At 35.6% G+C, this 22,725-nt stretch overlaps 3 protein-coding genes across 7 annotated transcripts; 1 reads left to right on the top strand and 2 right to left on the bottom strand.

Moving 5' to 3' along the window:
* Positions 1-425: 425 nt before the first annotated feature.
* LOC101217878 lies at positions 426-16,264 on the top strand. Of its 4 annotated transcripts, XM_011652500.2 has the most exons (26): positions 426-838; positions 1,933-2,013; positions 2,682-2,819; positions 4,285-4,395; positions 4,474-4,524; positions 4,626-4,726; positions 4,916-5,009; positions 5,209-5,340; positions 5,423-5,680; positions 5,818-5,896; positions 6,103-6,194; positions 6,311-6,394; positions 6,756-6,830; positions 6,940-6,987; positions 7,743-7,838; positions 8,167-8,396; positions 8,916-12,376; positions 12,454-12,533; positions 12,832-12,912; positions 13,759-13,830; positions 13,908-13,992; positions 14,100-14,154; positions 14,258-14,386; positions 14,471-14,588; positions 15,025-15,107; positions 15,249-16,264. In XM_011652500.2, exons 1-26 carry the CDS (start codon positions 674-676, stop codon positions 15,676-15,678), a joined length of 6,429 nt encoding a protein of 2,142 aa, XP_011650802.1. In that variant the 5' UTR covers positions 426-673; the 3' UTR covers positions 15,679-16,264. The 4 variants fall into 4 exon arrangements, with proteins under 4 accessions (XP_011650802.1, XP_011650803.1, XP_011650804.1 ...); XM_011652501.2 differs by lacking the exons at positions 426-838; positions 1,933-2,013; positions 2,682-2,819 and having other exon boundaries at positions 4,320-4,395; positions 4,630-4,726; XM_011652502.2 differs by lacking the exons at positions 426-838; positions 1,933-2,013; positions 2,682-2,819; positions 4,285-4,395; positions 4,474-4,524 and having other exon boundaries at positions 4,921-5,009.
* A 170-nt stretch (positions 16,265-16,434) lies between these two features.
* On the bottom strand, positions 16,435-18,668 carry LOC101218506 (glycine-rich protein A3). Of its 2 annotated transcripts, none has more exons than XM_004133885.3 (3): positions 18,445-18,668; positions 17,317-17,614; positions 16,435-16,842 (listed from the first exon to the last, which is right to left on the bottom strand). In XM_004133885.3, the coding sequence occupies exons 2-3, from the start codon at positions 17,579-17,581 to the stop codon at positions 16,631-16,633; spliced, it is 477 nt and encodes a 158-aa protein (XP_004133933.1). In that variant the 5' UTR covers positions 17,582-17,614; positions 18,445-18,668; the 3' UTR covers positions 16,435-16,630. The 2 variants fall into 2 exon arrangements, with proteins under 2 accessions (XP_004133933.1, XP_004133934.1); XM_004133886.3 differs by having other exon boundaries at positions 18,335-18,638.
* A 771-nt stretch (positions 18,669-19,439) lies between these two features.
* Positions 19,440-22,007, bottom strand: LOC101218266 (tRNA (guanine-N(7)-)-methyltransferase). The gene is made up of 8 exons (XM_004133884.3): positions 21,708-22,007; positions 21,532-21,588; positions 21,324-21,399; positions 20,578-20,657; positions 20,441-20,490; positions 20,263-20,347; positions 20,020-20,118; positions 19,440-19,928 (listed from the first exon to the last, which is right to left on the bottom strand). The coding sequence occupies exons 1-8, from the start codon at positions 21,951-21,953 to the stop codon at positions 19,689-19,691; spliced, it is 933 nt and encodes a 310-aa protein (XP_004133932.1). The 5' UTR covers positions 21,954-22,007; the 3' UTR covers positions 19,440-19,688.
* Between the last annotated feature and the right edge of the window lie 718 nt (positions 22,008-22,725).

Below are 22,725 nucleotides of genomic sequence, written 5' to 3'. Positions count from 1 at the left end.
TTTTAAAACGTTTCGATATATACTAATATTTTTTAGTTTTTTAAAATGTTTCGATATATACTAATATTTTTTAATCTGGTTTTTATATTTGTAATTATCATGGATCGTAAATAGTACAATTAAATTCAAAATATTAACGTTAATAGTAGTATTTTAATAAAATTTATAAGAGTTATTAGTAGTAGGAGTATAGAAGTATGTAGACCTTCCTATTTGTAATTTTTTAAAAAATGATACTATTAATATAGTCTTAATTATTATTGGTTGAATATTATACTTATCCTTGTCTTTACCTAAAATGGGCTCAATAAGCCAAAGCCCATCCACCAGCGTTAGGAAATCCAAAGCGTCGTCGTTTGGATAACTCGGTAAAAATTCACAAACGTAGGATGCCGATCGGAATTCAGAAGCAGCTTCACTCCCCCTAAGTCCCAAGTTTCAACTAAATCTTTGTTTTCATTTCGTTAACCACACAACACTTGTTTTATTATTAGCTCTTCTTCTTCTTCTTCTTCTTCTTCTTCCTCTTCTCCAATTCCCGGGTTCTTGAGTAGCAACAGCATCTCCGTCTCTCTCATTTGCCCTGTTGTCTTTCTCCCGTTCTCATCCCAATTTCATCCCCATCCTATGCAGAGCTAGAGAGAGATAAAGCAAGCAGCTCACACAACCAAAAATGGAGATTGAATTGGAGCCCCGTGTGAAGGCGTTGGACTACAAAGTGAAAGGAGTTTCTAGAGAATCGCCGTCTCAGAAAGCTGCTAATGTTCTTGATTTGGATCTTCGTACTCATTGGTCCACTGCCACCAACACCAAAGAGTGGATTCTTCTTGAGTTAGATGTACGTGATTTTTTTTCTTCTTTTTTCTCTCTCTCTCTCTCTCTCTCCCCCCTCCCTTAATTGACGGAAGTGTTGTATGGATACTTGAGAAATTCAATTAGAACGAATTATTCTGCTTCGTTTTTGCGGTGAAGTGAATAATTGTGTTGGTTTTTCGAGCATTAAGGCAGTTCTGTTTTGGATAAAATAATGATTTGGGTGGGGTGGTGGGGTGTTAATTTTATCTTTCAGATAGTTTTACATGATGGGAAACGTACAAGATAGAAGAAGAAAATCCTAGAAATTGTTAACAGAGGAATTTTGAAACGTTTTCTTTAGTTAAAATTCTGTGGTCGTTTAAATTCTACCAGCTTCCTGGGAACTCGGTTAAATTTTTATTTCATGAGATTAGTTGAGGGGCGAATAAGTTGCATACCAACATTCATGGATATGTTATAAAAAATATTAAAGGAAGGTAGTGACTGTGTTGGACAGACCAAAGGATTTTAGATTGTGCCTTGGATGGAGGAGTGACTTCGAAGTAGAGATGCGACTCTTACCCTCACTCTTTTTGGACTTCAACCTTTGTGTGGATGAGTTTATGGTAGTTCTCCTCCACCTTGATAATAAAGTTCATACAATGCAGTAAATAAGCAGTTCTATTGGAGCCTTTGGCTAAACCTCCAAAGACATCCATTTAATGCTTCTAGCAGATTTCTGAGGTTATTTGGAAGGCTCACTAATGTCTCTTCCTCAGGGTTCACATTCATTTTCCAATAAGAACTGCTTTTATGTTCTCTATAGAGCCTCTTGTTGGCATGCCCTAATTCCTTTTTAAGCATGGCGTTTATTTGTTTTTTTTCCCTTTAAAGAATTAACCTTGAATGGATGGCTTTCTTGTAATGGATTGTTTTGGGGTGGGGCGCCTTCTATTCTCAAACTCTAGGATGTATTATTTTCGGTGCCTTATCTATAAAGGAGATTTATTATTTCCTTTGTTATATATATTGAAAATTTTTATGTTACCCTATATCTCATCTCTCTGTTCATCATGTTTTCTTCTGCTCTTTCCCTTATATTTACTTGTCCAACTTGTTTTGTATCTTTTTTATCAGGAACCTTGTTTATTATCACATATTCGCATCTACAATAAGTCTGTCCTCGAATGGGAAATTGCTGCTGGTTTGCGATACAAGGTTTTCTTTTCTCTTCTGATTTTGTGTAGTTTTTCAGCTTATACATTGCATTTTCTGACATAAATAAAATTGCCCAATTTTGGTATGTGATCTCATTTTTTTATGAGTTATCACTCCTTAGATTCTTTTAAGGATTTGTTATATACTTGAACTTGACAGAGTTTGTCTTTTTGTCTAGCATAAATTCATTATCTACAATTTTTCAATTTATTTGTCGAAGGAGAAATATCTGTTCTAAATAATTATCTCTCTATAGACATAATTGACATTTACCTGTTGTACGTTAAAGTGTTACGGACCATCCCATCTGAATTGTTGAATTTGTTTTGGTGGGAGAACAAAATGAAATTTTATTCTGCAAGAGTTTCAAACCATACTTTTTGTCCTACTTGATAATTTAGTTTACGAAATAGGTCAGTGTAAAAAGAATTAATGGATTAATTGACTTCTACAAACATCTTGACCTCTGATTAGTTGCTTACTGCGGTTTTCAAACTTGAGACATTAACTCTGTATCCATATCCATCTTTCAAATATATGAATTGAGGAAGTGATTCACTACACTTTTTCTTGAATCACATGTGCAGTTTGGAAGTCTTGGTATGCATTTCTTGGATAATAGATAGAGCATTGACTTTATTCTTTCAATGATTTATATTTGTTTCCAGCCAGAGACATTTGTAAAAGTTCGTTCACGCTGTGAAGCACCTCGACGTGACATGGTTTACCCTATGAACTACACTCCGTGCCGCTATGTAAAAATATCTTGTTTGCGTGGAAATCCAATAGCTGTGTTTTTTGTTCAGGTATATAATGAGAACTCTATTTCCCACTTAAGATTACTATACAATCAATCAATTCTATCTCACTGCTCTTGATGGAAGTTCCCTTTTACCACTATTTGAGAGGTTGTCGTAGAGGTGGGGCTCTCATTTATTTAGGTGGGAGTTATCTTGCCAGTGAATGAGAAATGTGGTTTTTTTTTCTAAAAAAGAATGAGAGGAGTGGGGCTTGGTATTGGAAATTTGAGGCTTAAGGCAGTTCTGTTTTGGATAAAATAATGATTTGGGTGGGGTGGTGGGATGTTAATGTGAGTCATTTGAGAGGTTGTAATAGAGGTGGGGGCTCTCATTTGTTTAGGTGGGAGTCATCTTGCGACTGAATGAGGAATGTGGATTCTTTTTCTAAAAAAGAATAAGAGGCGTGGGGCTTGGTATAGGGAATTTGAGGCTTCATCGTAGAGTTTGTGAAAGAAAGAATATTATATTTTTTCAATGTATACTAAAGGTAGTTCAATGGTCTCTAACACTGGAATGATATCCAGAAGGTGTATGTGCCTTTTGAAGTTAACTCAATAAATAATGCCGTTGGCAAGGTTTTCAAAATTATGTGAAAAGTAAGTTTCTCGGGAACAATTTGGATGGTTTTGATGAAGAATGTGCAAGCCATCATTTTTTAGGAAGTTGGTGTTGGGTTGGGGATCCCCACCTTGGAAAAATGGAGGACCTCAACTGTTTTGAGAAACAGGACATTTTATTAGATCAAGGCAATTCCACTGCTAAGGTAGTTACAACAAAGTCCACCAATTTAGAGGCTTATCTAGCTCAATCTTTTAATTCTCAAATCTAGGTTTTGTTAATGAGTGTTGCATTTCTCTAATAACTCTTAGGCGCATATCCAATCCTATGAATTTGAAACGGGTCGGGAGCTTGAATCAAAGCTACATGTAATGGAAAACTAATTTTCAGCTAGTGTCAATGAATTACTTGGCCGAGTTTTTCAATTGCCTTTTTTTCTTTCAAATTTTTTATTCTAGGACTTTCTGCTGCATCTTGAACACAGAACAGGCTATCCTTCAAGAAGGAGAGAACAACGATCTGATAATAAGACATAGATAGGAACTAATCATGTGATTTGCTATATGAGCTTGCTATTTCTGTTTGTTAAATTACCTGGTCAATTAGTTTGGTGCAGTATTTAACATGTTTCTGTTTAGTTGTTTGATTAATACTGTATTATTCAACTTGCAATCTTGAAATTTGTGATGTTTAAAAGGTTTTTTTAGTTCAACAATATGTGGGTGGGGATGTGAACCTTTGACTTTTGGGCAATGATATAAACCTAAGCTATGTTTAGGTTGGCATGGATGCCAATTTTATGCACTGTGTAATAATCATATTAGATAATGATAATAGTTTTCCCAACTTTAACTTGGCCTTTGTAGAATCTTTATGGCATAATACCTTTCTTACTATTAATTTTCGTTTGCAGCTGATTGGTGTTCCAGTGTCTGGCTTGGAGCCAGAGTTCCACCCTGTTGTGACTCACTTGTTGCCAAATATTGTATCACATAGACAAGATGCCGATGATATGCATCTTCAGGTACTGACATGCCCATCATTTTGTAGTTGCTTCATTTTGTACCTCATGCTATGCATGACCTTCCCGTTTATATTGTAGTTGCTTCAAGACATGACAGTCAGGTTATTTCCATTTCTTCCACAACTTGAGGTAATATGTTTAAATTCGAAATGAACCTGGGGGTTTCTCTTTTATTGTAAATGTCAACTTTTTTTGTCTATAGAGAAGTATCTAAGTTGATCATTGTGCAGACAGACCTTTTGGGGTTCTCAGATGCTCCTGATCTTAACTTACGTTTTCTTGCAATGCTTGCTGGTCCTTTCTATCCAATACTACATCTTGTGAATGAGAGGTAAGGCTATCTTGCTTGTTATATCTCATATGTCACTTGCCAATCATTTGCATCATTTTGTACAGAGCATTTTCACTTTTACATTCTTGGTTAATGCATCATTTCTGTTTCTTGTTTCATTGGGAGAAAATTCACAATTTTTTTTAAGTAACCACTCTTGATATTCTGCTGATATGTTTTATGCTGCAGAGCAGCATCGAAGTCTACTGCAAATGGAACTGAAATTGAAGTTTCTAAGAACTATCAGATGTCTTCACCATTGACCGTTTCTTCAAATTTTGAGGTCTTCTCAATCACTTACCTTTCCTTTTCCCTTCTTCTTTCCTTCACTTTTATGGTTTGTCCTGATAAATATGTTAAGTAGTTTCTATACTTCGGGATATTTTTTTTAACTAATATCACCATACATAAAAACTATTGTATTAATTTCTTTTTTTTCCAAGATGGTCAGTGACATAGAACATCTTTCTGCTTTAATGTAGCCACGGAAGTCCCGCAGTATATTACCTGTGGTCCCATCTACATCAAGCTCTGTAGTATTTCGCCCCGATGCAATCTTCACACTTTTAAGAATGGCTTACAAAGATTCTACATTCGGTTCTGTATGCAGAGTGGTAAGTAATTCCTTGTTCAGCATGTTCTCACTGTCAACCCTCAAGTTTTGAAAGCTAATTTCCTGCTGCTTTGCTCTATCAGGCTTCTAGAATACTGTTGAAGCTTGTTGAACCCATTGCAGTACCAGAAGTTTCATCATTGGCTGATGAAGCAGTTGTTTCTGATGAGTTTTCAAAACCTGCATCATCAGATCCTATCTCCATCATCGATTACTCAAAATTGTTTGGAGAAGATTTTGAAGTGCCTGATGATAAATGGGATTTGAGCTATCTTAGCATCCTGGATGTTGGTGCAGTGGAAGAAGGCATTTTACATATTCTTTTTGCTTGTGCGTCTCAGGTTGGCTTGCAGACCCCTAAAGAGGCCAAAGCAAGGCCTATTGGAATATTGAAGCCTTTTATTATATATTATTTATGATTTCTATATTTTAGTTTTATTTGACAAATGAACATTTGTTTTGTGTGTATTGTTCACAGCCTAATATTTGCAGTAAACTGGCAGAGAGGTCTGTTGACTTGTGGTTAGCTTTACCTCTTGTACAGGCATTGCTTCCAGGTTGAGACTAAAATTCCATTGAGACATATTTTAAAAATAAAATTTGACCTTTCTCTGAGGAGTTAAATTTAGCAAGAAATTTACAAGCATCTCAAGTAACTAGTTTATTTCTAACCGAGCACCTACATTTTTATGCTTAACATGTCCCAAGTTCTGTTCTTAGATGCTGCTTAATTTATCTGTATTTCATTTTTTGCATTTTCTAGTTCTTCGTCCTCCTTTGAGCAGTCCCTTTGATGTGGTCAATGACATCTTTTCTCTATGGAAGCGGCCAGTGGTGCAACAGGCTCTCTCTCAGGTTTATTTTGAATTAAAAAATAATTCACTTCTCTAGCATTGTAATATGTATTTGCATTTCACCTTTTTTGTGTGTATATTTTCTTATTTTTTACATTTTGGTGTATTTTGTTGCAGATTGTGGCAACGCTGTCATCACCATTATACCATCCTCTTCTACATGCTTGTGCTGGCTATCTATCATCATTTTCTCAATCACATGTTTGTTGCCCACATTTTGTTCTGTTACTTGGATAAACTTTGTTCGTTTAGTGATAATATTTTAATGTTTCTTTAAAGTTGCAAGATTAGCATTTCTATCCCGAGCAATCACATGTTTGTTGCCCACATTTTGTTCTGTTACTTGGATAAACTTTGTTGTTTAGTGATAATATTTTTATGTTTCTTTAAAGTTGCAAGATTAGCATTTCTATCCCGAGCGATCCCTTTCCTTACAGCAGCAAAGTTACTCATTGATTTTTCAGAAATTAAGATAGCTAGTTGACCAATATTTTGTTTGGACAAAAGCTATTGGTATAAAAATTAATTAGCATTACTATTATTAATATTATTTTTTTCACAGGCTAAGGCTGGATGTGTACTGATTGACTTATGTTCTTCTGTATTAGCTCCTTGGATGCCTCGCATTATTGCAAAGGTAGGTCTTTCCTGAACTAAAAATCTCCCAGTTCATTTCCAGTGTAATGCCTGCTCTCTTTTCTATCCACTTAATGTCACGTTCTACTAAAGAGTCGATTTTTATATAGGTCGATCTGGTTATTGAGCTTCTAGAAGATCTTTTGGGTGTCATCCAGGTGAATTTCATCAATATTGTGCATACCTTGTACTCTTTTTATGATATTTATGTGAAGTCACAATAAACTAATTTGAACCCAATTTATTTTTTAGTGCTGTGTATTCACTTTGATGTAGAAATAAGTGTAGCAATAATAGAAAAATAAGTAGAAAATCCTATTAATGGATACTTCGTTTATACAAGGTTATACCAAAAGAACCCGAAACACAAAAAACTAGCTACCCTTACTTGGTTGGAAACCCTTTCTCTAGTTGATCTTTTGTGGGCTTGGTTTTCTTTTTGTATACCTTTATACTTTCTTTTTAATTTCATTTTTTTTTAATGAAAACAGTTGTTAAAATAAAAACAAAAAATAAAAAAGAAAGAAAGAGAAAGAAGCGGGCTACGCTTTGGCAAGGTCATACAGAGAATTCATCAATTGAAAATGGCATTATAATTCTGACAAGCTCAAATGACTAAATTCATGAAATCTAGATAATAAAGGAAATTGAAGTGGAATTAGAAATTGTATATGTTTTTCGATAAACGTACAATGACCATCTGTCTATAATCTATATGTTACCTCTTGAATTCAATAGATGCTTCTGTCATATTTATTTTGTTCAAACAGTAAACAAACTTTCAAGTGTTAACTGGTCGGTTGTTAACTGTCTTAATGAATTTAATGTTGTCTTTTATGACGTCCTTCTAATACTTATTACCTTCATATAATCATGCATTATAACTTACTATGTTGGATATCTCCTGTTTCAGAATGCACGACATTCCCTTGATCATGCTCGTGCTGCTTTAAAATATATTCTGCTGGCTTTATCTGGTTATTTTGACGATATACTAGGAAACTACAAGGTATGAAGTTTGTCAGTAATCTTACCTAAGCTCTCCACCCAAATAGAAATGGACTGAAGTTTTCTTTGTCGCTTTATCTAGAAGTTCTTTTATGATGTTGAAGTTTAGTGCTATTTCAAATGAAGAAATGGAAGAAACATCTATTATAGCTAACTTTAAAAACAATTCAACAATTAACCTTAGTTGTTGGACGGATGATATCTTTAAAATTGTTGGTTATTTTCAGAGCAGTCTATGCATTACTTATGCAGAGTTGGCTTATTTTAGTGTGTCCTCTTTGTTGAAGGTCAATAAGGTTTCTGAAGGTTTTTTTCTATGCTTCTTTTAGGAAGTAAAACACAAGATTCTCTTTCTCGTGGAGATGCTAGAGCCTTTTCTTGATCCTGCCATATGTGGGTCAAAGACCACAATAGCTTTTGGAGATCTTTCTCCTGTTTTCCCTCAAAACCTGGAAAACAGTTGTGTGATCGCTCTCAATGTCATCCGCTCGGCAGTTCAAAAACCATCTGTTCTTCCTTCACTAGAATTTGAATGGAGGCGTGGGTCAGTTGCTCCTAGGTAATAAATGCTCACTTTGTTCTTCTGTCGAATGTTGTTGTATTGTAGAAATAGATAGAAAGCATTGGAGAGAGAATAAACTGAAAGTGAAATTTGAAAGTAAAGTGAAAAGCAAAAAAAGGTTAAAAAAAAAGTCAAAACGTTATATATAAGGCAATCATGAAAGGGTACTTTGATGTAGTGCCAATTAGTGGGTTCCTTTAGCTTTTATCCTAGCCTCCTGATTTTATCTGAATGTCTTAGATTGTTGCCAATTTTTTAATTGAATATTTGACTTAAAAGTTTCGACTGAAATATTGGGTTTTTGAAGTAAAACATTTGCACCAATTAGATCTTCTGTTTCTTAGAAGAGAGATTTTTTCCCCAATTGATTAAAAATGATGAAGAAAGTAGTTTAGCTGTTCTTGAATATTCAATATGTTTGAATTTGCCTGGTCATCAAATATTTTCAGTTAACTTCCAAACCTTCCAATTTACGGGATTAAATAGGACTTGAATGTACTCAACTTTTTTATGCAGCGTGCTTCTTTCAGTTTTGCAACCTCACTTGCAGTTACCTACTGAAGTTGACCTTCGGAATTCCTCTACTTCCAAACCTCTCAACCATGATTTTTCTGTCAGTAGTCAGTTAGGAAATTCTTCAAAATTTAATGCCCTAAATGAATGTGAGGGGAAGATAGATGATCATGACACGGCTGGAAAATCTGATGTCAATGAAGATGCCAGCCCTTTTTTTGTGCCTCCAGAATTGCGGTGTGAACGATTAGATAATCATTCTAGTTGTTTAAATGAAGGTAGCTTAATCTCTAGCCACGGAAATGTGAACATAGATTCTAAAGAAATGGTTCAAGGGACGAATCCTGACCGCTTTCATGGAGAACTGATTTTGGATTTTGGAATTAATATTGAGTACTTCAACTTAGAAGCAGATTATCTTCAACTTGTAAACTATCGTGATTGTGAAGTGAAGGCTTCTGAGTTTCGCCGTTTAGCTCTGGATCTAAGTTCACAAAGCGAGCTTACTTCTGAGGGTCATGATGCAGCCATAGATGCATTACTCTTGGCGGCAGAGTGCTACGTCAACCCATATTTTATGATGTCTTGCAGGTACAATTCAAATCATGTGAAATTTTTGAAAAGTAGTGAGACCACGTTTAACCCAACCTCAGGGTTGACTAGACTTGCTGGCAAGAGTAAAGCTGATCTGGAAACAATAGCTCACCTTGAACGAAAAAGAGACAAGGTTGTTCTTCAAATTTTGCTGGAGGCTGCTGAATTGGATAGAAAATATCATCTGAATTTGAATGATTCGGAGTTTTGTCCATATAATGGTGAAGAATTAGATGAAAAAATGATCATGTTGTCGTCCAATGACGTTCAATCTGCAGATGCTGTGACCTTAGTACGACAAAATCAAGCTCTGTTGTGCACTTTTGTCATTCGACTCTTACAGCGAAAGCCTAATTCAATGCATGAAATCCTAATGCAAAGTCTTCTCTTTTTGTTGCATTCGGCCACTAAACTACATTGTTCTCCTGAAGATGTTACTGATATCATTTTAGGATCAGCAGAGTTTCTAAATGGAATGCTAACATCTTTGTATTATCAAATCAAAGATGGAAATTTACGGTTGGAACCTGGAACAATTCATGGCACACAGAGACATTGGATACTTCTTCAGAAATTGGTTCATGCAAGTAGTGGAGGTAATTATCGGACAGACTTCACATCAAGTGCCAATAACAGTATTTGTTCTGGGAATCTCATTCCTGCTTCTGCCTGGATGCAAAGAATTTCTAAATTTTCTGTTAGCCAATCACCTTTGGCTCGTTTCCTTGGTTGGATGGCAGTTTCCCGTAATGCAAAACAGTATACGATGGACCGTCTTTTTCTTGCATCAGATTTACCACAGTTAACAAGTTTGTTGCATATATTTTCTGATGAGCTTTCTGGTGTAGATAATATTTATAAAAGGCATAATAAAGTTGAAATTGAAGAAACAGAGAACAAAGATCTTGGAACAGTTGAACAGCATGGTGGTCAATCATTTCATGTTATGTACCCTGATCTTAGCGAATTCTTTCCTAATATGAGAAATCACTTCGTAGCTTTTGGAGAAGTCATTTTAGAGGCTGTAGGATTGCAACTGAGATCACTTTCCTCTAATGCCCTTCCTGATATATTATGTTGGTTTTCTGACCTCTGTTCCTGGCCATTTTTCCAGAGTGATGCAACTTCTCATTCTAGGTCTCATTTCATTAAGGGCTATGTTTCAAAGAATGCAAAATGCATTGTGCTTCATATTCTTGAAGCCATTGTAAGTGAACACATGGAACCGATGATTCCTGAGATCCCTCGACTTGTGCAAGTGCTAGTTTCCCTTTGTGGAGCTGCGTATTGCGATGTACCATTTCTTAACTCTGTGGTGCTTTTGTTAAAGCCACTTATTTCATATTCTTTACAGAAGATTTCTATTGAAGAACAAGTATTGGATGATGGTTCATGTACAAATTTCGAGTCTTTGTGCTTTAATGAACTTCTGAGTAACATCAAGGAGAATGTGGATAGGGATGATTCCCCTGGAAAAGTTTATAACAAAGCACTGTCTATCTTTGTATTGGCTTCCTTTTTTCCTGATTTCTCTTTTCAACGCAAGAGGGAGATATTGCAATCCTTAATCTCTTGGGTTGATTTTACCTCATCACAACCAACATCATATTTTCACGATTACTTGTGTTCATTCCAAAAAGTAATGGAAAGCTGTAGAGACTTGCTACTTCAGAATTTAAAAGCATTTGGTGGTATTCCAATATATCTATCTGACCTTGAGGATGCAAGCTCTAATACACTCTTTGAAGAGAGTTCAAAATTACATCTAGGGTTTATCTGTGATATTTACAAGAACCTGGTATCTAATAGCAATTCTGAAAATTTAGAAAGTAAGAATGAGGGAAACAATACAGAATTATCTGTGGAGGAAATAGTCGAATTTCGTAAAGATCTCGATGTCTTTATTTCCAAGCTTTTCCCCACTATTGAGCAATGTTGGAATCTTCATCATCAACTGGCTAAAAATTTGACTGTGACATTGGCCGAGTGTTTGGTTTACTCGCAGTACCTTTCTTCAGTAGCCCTGAATGCTTGCAGTACTGAAAAGGAAGAGGGCGAACATGCTACACAATCAAAGACAAGCAATCAACTCCTTGTCTACTTGAGAGGCGGTCTTAGGAGATTGGCTGAAACTGCCATAAAGCTTGAAGAAGAAAGTTGTTGGGAAGCTGCTTCTGTGATTATTGATTGTCTGCTTGGTTTGCCTCGTAGTTTACACTTGGAAAACATTGTTTCTACTATTTGTTCTGCACTCAGGAGTGTTTCTTGCAATGCACCAAGGCTCAGTTGGCGTCTGCAAACCCAGAGGTGGTTGTCAGCGTTACTCAGAAGAGGCATCTCCGCTGGCAATGGAGATGAAGTTTCTCTAGTTGATATGTTCTGCACAATGCTGGGACATCCTGAGCCCGAGCAACGATACATAGCTCTTCAGCAGTTGGGTAATTTAGTTGGCATAGATGTCTTTGATGGCACTGCTGCACAACAATATTCCCAAATTCGCAGTAGTTTCATTTCAACTGGCTTGGAGGAATCTGTTTCGGAGTCTGTACTCTCGCATCTGGTATCACATACATGGGATCAAGTGGCTTCTTTGGCAGCATCTGACTCATCATTATATTTGAGAACTCGTGCTATGGCACTTCTTATAGCCTATGTCCCATATGCCAGTCAACATGAGTTACAATCCTTGCTATCGTCTGCTGACTGCATTCATGGCACAAAAGTTTTACATCCAGCATCTGAGGGCCCATTGCTACAGCTTTCATTGGCTCTAATTTCCTCTGCTTGCCTCCATTCCCCGGTCGAAGATGTCTTTTTGATTCCTGAAAGTGTTTGGAGAAATATTGAGGCTTTGGGATCGTCAAAGACTGGTATTAACCTTTATTATTTTTGTCACTCAGTATAATACTTTATTAAAATGTTATGAACTTTTTATTTCATCTTTTAGATGGCAGACTTGGAGATTTGGAGAGGAAAGCCTGTCAAGTCTTATGTCGATTGAGAAATGAAGGGGATGAAGCTAAAGAGGTACATTGACTATAAAGTTAAATGTTCCCTTTGGATATAACATACTGTCTTTTGCATTTGGAAGCCCCCACATGCTTTGCTATCATCTTCCTCTGCTTAAAATTTAGCTATATTTACAAAAAGTCTGTTGAATTCAATGTTTTTGATGAAAGGAGAATAGTGAACAATAAATTTTGTTGTTTTTGTTGCAAATCTTCACTTGAGCGGAATGAAAGTACCTATTTTACTATTGAGTATAGGAAGACTATCCAGTTACAGTTTTCTTTTCTTATTGATTCTCTTCTTTCTCATGTGGAAGGTCCTAAAAGAAGTACTCTCTTCAAGTTCTGAAAAGAAATTCGATGAAGATTTTCTCAGCATTCGGGAGTCAATACTGCAGGTCAGAAGTACTAAGTTTAGGTTTTCAGCCCTTTTGTCATTTATCCATAATATAATTGTTGCTGACTGCCTGTAATTGGTTATCTCTGGCATGGTCACCAAGGAGTTATCTAAAGGAAACTTTTGCAGAACATGTATTGTGTATGAAATTTATTCTATTTCTCCTGATGCCACACGAACTAGCCCTGCTTTTTTGTGCTAGAGGGAAAAAAAAAAAAAAGAATTCTGATCTAAAAAAAAGGGAAACTCAAAAATAGAATGTCTTCTCATGTTTTGAGGCTCGGAGACAAATTCTCACGCTTCGTCTCCTTTTTTCTTGATGGCATTAACATACTTCTCTCTGGGGTCATTCTAACTTTAGCAGAAGAGCTACCTTCCGGCTTTTTCTTTTTCTTTTTCCTGGCTATCTTTACAAAATTCTCATTGGTGCATTGGATAGAAAGCAGAATATTGCAAACTTGTTTTAATCAAATTGTTTGAATGGACAATATAATGAGCATCTATTTTAGTTTAGACAACACATTTAAATTTTAACCTAATAGTTACTTCCTCAGCTCCTATTTCTGAAGGTATGCATGCGAGTATAAAGCATTGATAGGCAGTTTGCTTTTTAACCTATTTTCTCGTTTAATTGCCGATCAACTTGGACAGAATAAGAATTTAAGGATTTAGGGTTCTTTATACGACCTTTGTCCTAAATAGAACTTATTCACTAACGTTAGTCATGTTCTATTATTCTTTTCTACTGCCACTGCCTTGTGCATGCTGTCTACTAAACTTTGACCTGTACCATTTCAGCTTCTCTTTCTTCCCCCTTTTCTCTTACTTGTGCTTATGTGCTCATCAGGTCCTCTCAAATATGACATCCGTGCAGTCATATTTTGACGTGTTCTCTCAAAAGAAAGATGAGGAAAAAATGGTAAAAATTAGTTATTTTGTTCCCTTTTTGTTACTGCTGAGCTCATCCTCGGAGTTCCTTTGTTTGACTGTGTTTAGGAACTAGAGGAGGCAGAACTAGAACTTGACATCGCTCAAAAGGAGTTCAGACAACCTGATTCTAACAATTTTCCAGGAGTCACTTGTATGTCCTAATAGCTTTTGGGTTTTCTTATTATTTGTTTGTCAAGTTATCACCATCGTTATGTTCTTAATTTTCTGCACGTTATTGTTTGAAAATGAACTTTTCAGCCTCTGCAGTAGCTAACTCACGTCTTCAGCAGATCAAGAACTCCATTCGCTCCATGTGTGTAATAAAAGAAAATCTTCCTATTATCATTATTCGTTACTTTCTTCATATGGTTATAATGTCAACTGGGATTCAAAACCATCTGGCTCTCATGTTTCAGAGAAAAATCCCAACTACAAGAAGAAGTAGCAGCTCGACGTCAGAAAAGACATCTTATGAAACAAGCACGGCACAAATATCTAGAAGATGCTGCATTGCATGAAGCTGAACTTTTGCAAGAACTTGATAGGTTTGATAAGTAGCCAAATCTTTACTCATGTAATACTACTTACAAAATAAAAAAAAGTTTTCATCTAATAGTTGCCTACTTTAGGGAGAGAACGGTCGAAATGGAAAAGGAAATTGAAAGACAGCGCTTGTTGGAGCTTGAGCGTGCAAAAACCAGGGAGTTACGCTATAATCTTGACATGGAGAAGGAGAGACAAATGCAGGTATTGTTTAGTTCTTGCTAATGTATGAAATCAATAATATGTTGGGTGCTTATGTAATCCTCTTTGATATTCTAACAAGTAATACCTGTTACAACTGCATTTTCTCTACAATTTCATGGTTGGGTCCCTATCATTACACATCCTCTTTGAGTAATCTAGACATGAGGCCTTTTGTTTAGTTCCTCCATTTAGGCATTTTGACATACTTCAACTAAATCGCCCATGCTTCAACTAATTGCTCTGTTTTCATTTAGATGACTATAGTTTTCTTGTTCTGCTAATCTCCTTGTATTCAAGTTTCTCGTACTCATGAAACTTATTTCAAACAAATAGCCTTTTCCTTTTGTTGATAATTTTTATCATCTTACTCCTGAGCATAGTTCTAAGCCTTGAAAAAGAAGGTAACAGTTTCTTGTAACTATACATCTGCTTACAGAGGGAACTTCAGCGGGAACTGGAGCAGGCTGAGTCTGGACCACGATCATCAAGACGTGAATTCTCATCCTCTTCCCATAGTAGGTAGGTTGCAATACGATAGTGTCTACTGCCAGTGCTGCTTTGTCTTTGCTTTTTACCCGTGGCCCTAGATAGAACATATCCTGGATCCATGAAATGGTGGGTGAATAAAATTCTGGTTCTTGGTGAACCTTTTCCTCGCAGTCGACCTCGGGACAGATATCGTGAAAGAGACAATGGCAGACCAAGTAATGAAGGGAATGCCAGAACGACTGTCAGTGGCTTACAGACTGAAACTTCTACTACGACCAGTTCATCAATGACCGGAGTACCAACCATTGTGCTTTCTGGTGCGAGACAATACTCAGGACAGTTGCCTACAATCTTACAATCTCGTGAGCGTCCAGATGAATGTGGTAGCAGTTACGATGAAAATGTAGATGGAAGCAAAGATTCAGGTGACACTGGAAGTGTTGGTGATCCAGAATTAGTTTCAATATTCGATGGACATTCCGGTCCGCTTGGATCTGGTCAAAGGCATGGATCAAGAGGCAGCAAGTCAAGGCAAGTTATAGAACGAAGGGAAAGGGATGGTGGTCGACGCGAAGGTAAGTGGGAAAGAAAACATTCATGACCAATGCCTTGAGATTAGTAGACCAGTTATCATGAGTGCATTGTTGGTTTCGATGGAGACAACGAACCCTGTATCAATGGGTTATTAGATGTGGCACTGCAAGCATTCCACAGGTTTGTTTCTAATAGCCCGCGGTACATAATTGTTAACTTCAATGGTGTAATCCTAGAGTGGGTGAGGCTTGTGTACGAAGTCCGAGTAAAGCTATGTTGACATCCACGAAATCTTCGTTCTTCTGCCGTGAAGCAATCAAGGAAGATGAAGTTTACGAGCTGGGACATACCAATGAAGGAGAATTGACAGTGCCCATGAAACATCATTTCTTGAAGATTGCTTTGTTTATTTAAAATCAATTTGCCCTCATCATATTTTTTCTGAGGAATCATCATGTGGGGATCAAATTGGAAAGGTCTCTTGCTCCTAAACCATCTTAATTGGCTATATTCAATCTTTCTCTTCTGAAGAAAAATAGTAATGTATGTGAAAATTATATTATTGCTTTAGGTGAAACACTTATATAGTAATTTTATTTTAATTTTCAATGACCATTAAAAATTATAATATAGTCTATACCTCTTTCCAAAAATTGAATCTTCATTTATTTTTTCACAGTAATTGTGCATTAAACAATACTTTGTCCACTTGTAGTTTCATCGACCCTTTTGTTATGATATATTTTCAACTTGGATTATACAGAATTATCAATAAAAACAAAGTTGTTTCACATCTATAAATTTAGAGAGAGAGAGAGAGAGATTAAGAAGAAAAAAAAAAGGTCGGTTTCATTCTTTACATAGAAAAGTCAAGGCAATAAAAACACAAAGCATTACAATACCATTCAAATAAAGGAAGAAAAAAAACATTAAAATGCCATATTTATTTTTTTCTAGGTTTTGGACTCAAAACTCATAGTAACCGATATACATCAGATATAAAAGTTGGAGCAACTTCATCACTTCCATTTCTTGAATCTCATGCCTCCATGCTTCCAACGCTTACCAAATTTTCCATGTTTGAACTTCCCATGTTTGAATTTTCCATGGCCGAACCCAAATGGACGTGCATGAGCAAGATGGTGAGCGCCATAAGCAGCTGCTGCAGCAGCTGCTCCACCAGCCAACAATCCACCCACACCGTGCCCGTGCCCGTATCCGTGTCCATAGCCTGAAAAACAAAACACAAAAAACTTATGACAATGACCCATGGTTGGAATTTGTCAACATCAACAACCAGTTTCCTAAGTCGTTCTAACAAGGCAAGACCCTTTAGGCCTAATGTGCAATATTTAATAAAACAGTTAGCGACAAGACTTCGTTTTCTTTTTAATAACTTGATAGTCTTGTATTATTTTGTGTACAAATAATATCAACCATAAGGTGTGTTGACCATCCCAACACCCATTTCAAAAGATGATAAGGACTCTAGGTTTCCAAAGATAATAAACAAGTAAGCAAGCTTGAACGAGTGAAGTACTTAAAATTAAGTTTGGAGAGCTATGGCATTTGCATGGGTTAGCGACCACGAAGCGGTGGCTAGTTCAAACCTCCAGTTTCTATTTTACTCATACATGTGTGTGTGTAAATTAAGAGACTACTAAGTAATAAAGTCATCAAAACAGACAGTAGAATGAGATAATACCAGGGTAATGATGGGGGCCAGGATAGCCAGCAGGGGGATATCCACCCGGAGGAGGATAGGCTGTATGAGGATGTCCACCGTAAGGAGGATAGCCGGTCGGGGGATAGCCAGGCGGCGGGTACCCACCCGGAGGGGGATATGCAGCTCCACCGTATGGTGGTGGTGGATATCCATGATGATGAGGATAGTGGTGCCCTGCAGCAAACGCCGCCATATTTGAGAAAAGCCCTTTGTCTTTGTCTTCATTTTCCTTCCCACCTCCCATTTTTCTTCAAGTTTCGAAGAGCTCTAAACCAAGCTATGAATAGATAATGGAATCAAAAGAATGCTGTATCAGGCATATAATTTTTAGAAGATTGGGAAACATTTTGTAGAGGACGGGTAACAGAAAATTTAAGGGCATAAATATCAATGAATAACTGAAGAGGATGATGATATGCCAAGCAAGTTATTTGTGTCTTCAGAATCATTTATCGATTGAGGTTTAAATTGCATGTTAGACCGATCTTATTGATGCCAAAGAAAATCCGAGACGGACTAAAAATTAAACAGAATCAAATAAGATGAACTCGAAGCGAAATTTACAGTTGTGGGCAAATGATGCGAAATCGATAGCTAAAGCCATTACTTCAAGCTTATTTATCCAGTAAAATCATATCCACCTATTAATTCAACATCAATACATTAAAAGTTCGTAATAGAACAATAGATCAACAACTCTAAACAGTGCAACTCTTGAAAATCAAGAAGACATGAAGAACACCGACAAACTCGCACAGATGAAATTATCTTTAGAAAAAATAACCATACATTCAAATTCAATCGTTTTTTAGCAATACAAAAAATGCGGGAAAAAGAGAAGAAAGGAACAAAAAAGCATCCAATAAATGATATTCATCAGAAAAATGATCACAATGAAGAACAAGAACAAGATAACATGAATATAATGAATGATGTAAACATAACAAACAGAAACCGGAATCAAACATATATCACAAATAAAGGAAAACCCTCTTACCAACAAATCCAGAAAACGAAAGACTCCGATGGAAACAATAACACAGAAAAGTAGAGGAAAAATCAAAGAAGAAGAAGAAGAAAGATAAGAGAGATCAAGAGAGAGATTACGTAGGAAGAAGAAGAGAGGTTGTGGTGTGCTCCGTAAAAATGGCGAAGAAGAGAAACAGAAACCTACAATTCCGAGAGATTGATTTGCAAAAAGCAAATCTCTCTGTTTTTTTGTTGTGTAATTTGTACGTCAAATGAAAAGAGTATCAACCGCGTTCGTGTTCGCGTTCCTTCAACGCCTCTAACTTACTAATTTCCTTAAACATATATATATATATATATATATATATATATATATATATATATTTTTTTTTTTCAAAAGTTTAGTTATTTAAATAATTTTTGTGTATGATAGTAATGAATCTTTTTTATTACGATTATAACATGAGTATGAGTAATGGACAAAATTTTATTGGACTACGTTAACTAGTTTCATTAACATAATAATCAATTAATAAGAATAGTATCTATGTTATAATATGAAAATTTTCCTACATTCTTTAGAATTTTCTTTTATAATTATGCTCAACTAAAGTGGTTGAATTAAATAAGGAGTGGTTGAGATGTGTGTGAATAGCAATATTCATTATTAGCGTGAATGAGACATTTAAGAATATAGTAATAGTTACTACATTGTTCTTTATGATGTGTAAAATTATCATCCAAACATTTTCAAAATAACATTATTTACTATTAAGGATGAGGACGGATAGACTACAGTTGCATGTTTAAAAACATTAAGATATTATTGAACAAAATGATACATAACTATATCGTTAGCTTTAATGTGTTTAAACATCAGAAGTCATATATATATATACATACACACACAGCTTGTAAAATATATAGCAATTTATTTAAGCTTAACTGTTAAGGAACAACGTATTTCAAATAATTACAAATTCGAAGAAACTTCCGTAAGAAAAAACTTATCAAATTTTGTGAATTCGACTTTTAATAATATACATAATACACACACACACACACACATATATATATATATATATATTTATCTTGACCTTTCTCTTAAAAGAGCAAAAACAAAAACCAATAAATAAATAAATTTAATTTGACTAGTCATCTATGTTGGCGCCAGGTGGAAACAAGATAGAGGCAGGTGGGACCCACCGTATTTTTCGTTATATTTTCCAACCCTAATCCTAATTTCTATTTCTTTCCTAATTTCATGGGAAATTTTTTTTTCAACTTCCCAATACCAATATTAGGCAGAAAGCATGACTCAAATGTAAATGTAAATAGATTAAGATTATATCATTAAACAATCCATCTAGTAAGTAAGTTAGTTATTCTTCTTTAGTCAAGTGTACTTTTGAGTACATTCTTCTATAAATGTTTGCACCTTCTGATTCAGCGTGAATTTCTCTTTCTGTCCTTATTCCCATTGGATTGTTCAACAACCATCCATCTTTATCACACAAAACACTCTTGTCGATCTTGTTAATGTGTTCCAGAATATGGGCTTCAGAATCAAACCAAAGTCTCATGTCTGCTGCCACTTCGAGCACGTCGGACTGTATGAACACCTGTTGAATTGTATAGATTAAAATTCACAACATCAGACAATGCAACAGATCATTCATTGTCAGGGATGGATAATCAGAAGATCATATATACCTGTCCTCCTGGCATTAAACTATCTACTATAGATTCTACCAAAGGCTTCTGCAAAACCCTTCGTTTATGATGTCGTTTCTTGAAATGGGGATCTGGGCACTGCAATCAGATTAAACATGGGTGAGTTCTATCTTTGTCGATATTTATCGGACTGGATCAATGGGGAAGTTGGGGTTGATTTGTTTGGGTGGGGGGACTGAAAAATATGGCAGTATAGTGTGTTATGAATGGTTGTGCACTAACCAGTATGGAAACCAGTATCAAGGGCCCAGGATATGAAGATATAATCTGTTTAAAAGAAATTGTAGCATTTGCAAACATGAAATGTCTGCATTCAAGTTCAGAAAGTTCATTACTAATGTACCAATAGCAAAAAGATGATCTTGCTTTTCGCTACCTGATATGAGGTTAAGGTCCTTACACGTTGCTAAACCCCAACTCTTTAACCCAAATACCAGCACGCTTGACCAGCTGCAAGAGCACAAAAGAAAGCGAATGAGGATCAAAAAGTTCAAACCAATTAAGACTCTAAAGGAATGAATATCTTTGGTCCCGTACTTTTTGTCGTATTTCAAGACCCAAGAAATTTCTTGACTCAGGGTGTCTTTTTGCAAGCCACAAGAGAAATCTGCCACTACCTGGGAATAGGAATACTTAGAATATTGCTGGGGTAAACAATATATAAAACGGCCTCGTGAATCCCACAAAAAGAATGTAACAAGGGTAGTTAAACCAAAACTGAGAGGTAATCAAGATTTTCATAAAGTGTACTAACATTTTCAATGTAGACCACAGCAAATCCATTGTAAATTATTCAGGTCAACCTAGGTGACTGATATCGTATTAACTTTTACTAGCTAGCCCAAGGTTTAAATCACGGTGGATGCATTAGTTTCAAAGATTTCTTCATGACTATCCTCTGCTTACCCCAAACTGGGATAATGGGTAAGAGACGGACTATAATAATGACATACTTAAGAGTGATCTCTTTATGTTCAAAATCACTATTTAATCATTTAAAATCAATCTATTGTTAAATTTTACACTTTTAAACACTATTTTCATGTCATCATAATCGATTATGAATGAATAAATGCATATGAAGCATATTTTATAGGGACGAACAAGATTTTAACCATTTCAAAATTACGGACATGGATTCAAGCACATGGTATAGAAAAATCAAATATTATCCCATGAAATCATAGTATGCATAAGTAGCTTGGATACAAAGAAAAAAGTTGGAATTAAGACGAAAATAGATAGTTATAAGTATATAACAGAGAATGCATCAACTTACTCACCACTTCCTATATCGACCATGAGGGGCAACGTGGGATCCCTGAAGACTTCATCCCAGTTTGGTGCTGGTGTGGGCACCTGAAAGGTAAAAGAGGGAAAGCACTCCTTCAATTAAGCAAACACTAAGCTCAAATTCCAATCCCACAGTTCTTAATTGTTCATCTTCATCAGAGAGAAGCCAAACCCAGTTTCAAATATCAAATTACATACAGAAAAAGAAGAACTAAGAGGATTAACATGCTGTCTGATTCTAACGTGGCCCAAATCCTGCAATTATAAGTAAACCAAGAAAAATGCACATTAATTATAATCAGCACACTCAGTTTTCAATTACTCGCCAAAGATATCAGAAATAAGGGCAAAAATTAAAGAACAGAGACACAAACCTCGACCATTTTGTGGGAGAGATTGAGGTCGGCATATTCCAACGCCACTAATTCCGAACTCCGGAGAGGTTGCCGCTCGCAAAGGTCGGCCGAAGAGCCCGATGGTAAAGAGAAGTTTCGAAGGAATGGTCGTTTAGATAAGATTTTGTTCGCAGTTGCGACCATCGAAGGCGCCGCCGGCTTCGCAGCCGCAATGCAGCGGAGGTGGGAGGAAGCTTGTAAATGCAAGCAAAGGGAGGAAGCCATTTTGCCTCTCCTCGAAGTGGAGCTGTTTCGGTTAATTCACTCTCTATCATCTTCTTTTATTTTCTTATTTCACTCATTTAAATTTTATATATATAAAATAAATTGACCCTTCCTAGTTCAGTTATAAAAAATGAAAAAATGGACGAACCATTAAAAAAAAGTTTGCAAAAATAAAAAAATGATAATAGAACTAGGTCATTTACCTTTTTAAAATTAGCAAATTTGTAAATAAATTGTCGTCTAATTATCGTCATATTTGTCAAATTTACCATATGTAAAAAGAGGTGTTACTAGCTAGGTTTTTCTAAATTTTTTGTGCAATTTCTCTAAACAAAATGGGATGATTTTTTTTTGTAAAAGATGGACGATTTTTTTATTTTTTTGCTGTATTTTCTTATTATATTTTAAAAACTCAGTGCACTTTTATCAAATTCAATTATTTAAAAGTTATTTTTTCACTTTTAACCAAGCAAACAAGAAATTCATTAAATTTTATTTAAAAAGAAAATCAGTGAAAAGATATGGTGAATTTAAATATTTGAGAAATTTTTGTGTATAACGAACAAAATTTAAAATTTTTTACAAAATTAGTGCAAAAATCAATTTAAATGAACTACAAAAAAAATTGATTAATTTTACTATATTTTAAAAACAATTTCATTTTAATCTTTATATAGGTACACGTTGATTCTTAAAAGATGTTTAATGCTTTGTTGTACTAAAATCCAACTATACCTTTCAAATGAGAGCAACAATAAGATCAAACAATGAA

Source organism: Cucumis sativus, chromosome 3, assembly GCF_000004075.3.
Source record: "Cucumis sativus cultivar 9930 chromosome 3, Cucumber_9930_V3, whole genome shotgun sequence".
In the NCBI taxonomy this organism is placed as follows: Eukaryota; Viridiplantae; Streptophyta; class Magnoliopsida; order Cucurbitales; family Cucurbitaceae; genus Cucumis; species Cucumis sativus.
Note: the sequence above shows the minus strand (reverse complement) of the source record. Positions and strands in the feature narration are given on the sequence as shown.

What these genes read in the sequence shown, in the direction of transcription:
- LOC101217878 (XM_011652500.2), top strand. Translation starts at nt 674, where the DNA reads ATGGAGATTGAATTGGAGCCCCGTGTGAAGGCGTTGGACTACAAAGTG. An exon ending in TGCAACAGGCTCTCTCTCAG is followed by an intron (nt 6,195 to 6,310) that starts GTTTATTTTGAA and finishes ATTTTGTTGCAG; the next exon opens with ATTGTGGCAACGCTGTCATC. An exon ending in ATCTTTTGGGTGTCATCCAG is followed by an intron (nt 6,988 to 7,742) that starts GTGAATTTCATC and finishes CTCCTGTTTCAG; the next exon opens with AATGCACGACATTCCCTTGA.
- LOC101218506 (XM_004133885.3), bottom strand. Translation starts at nt 17,581, where the DNA reads ATGGGAGGTGGGAAGGAAAATGAAGACAAAGACAAAGGGCTTTTCTCA. An exon ending in TGGCCCCCATCATTACCCTG is followed by an intron (nt 16,843 to 17,316) that starts GTATTATCTCAT and finishes TTTGTTTTTCAG; the next exon opens with GCTATGGACACGGATACGGG.
- LOC101218266 (XM_004133884.3), bottom strand. Translation starts at nt 21,953, where the DNA reads ATGGCTTCCTCCCTTTGCTTGCATTTACAAGCTTCCTCCCACCTCCGC. An exon ending in TCTCCCACAAAATGGTCGAG is followed by an intron (nt 21,589 to 21,707) that starts GTTTGTGTCTCT and finishes TTATAATTGCAG; the next exon opens with GATTTGGGCCACGTTAGAAT. An exon ending in CATGGTCGATATAGGAAGTG is followed by an intron (nt 20,658 to 21,323) that starts GTGAGTAAGTTG and finishes TCCTATTCCCAG; the next exon opens with GTAGTGGCAGATTTCTCTTG.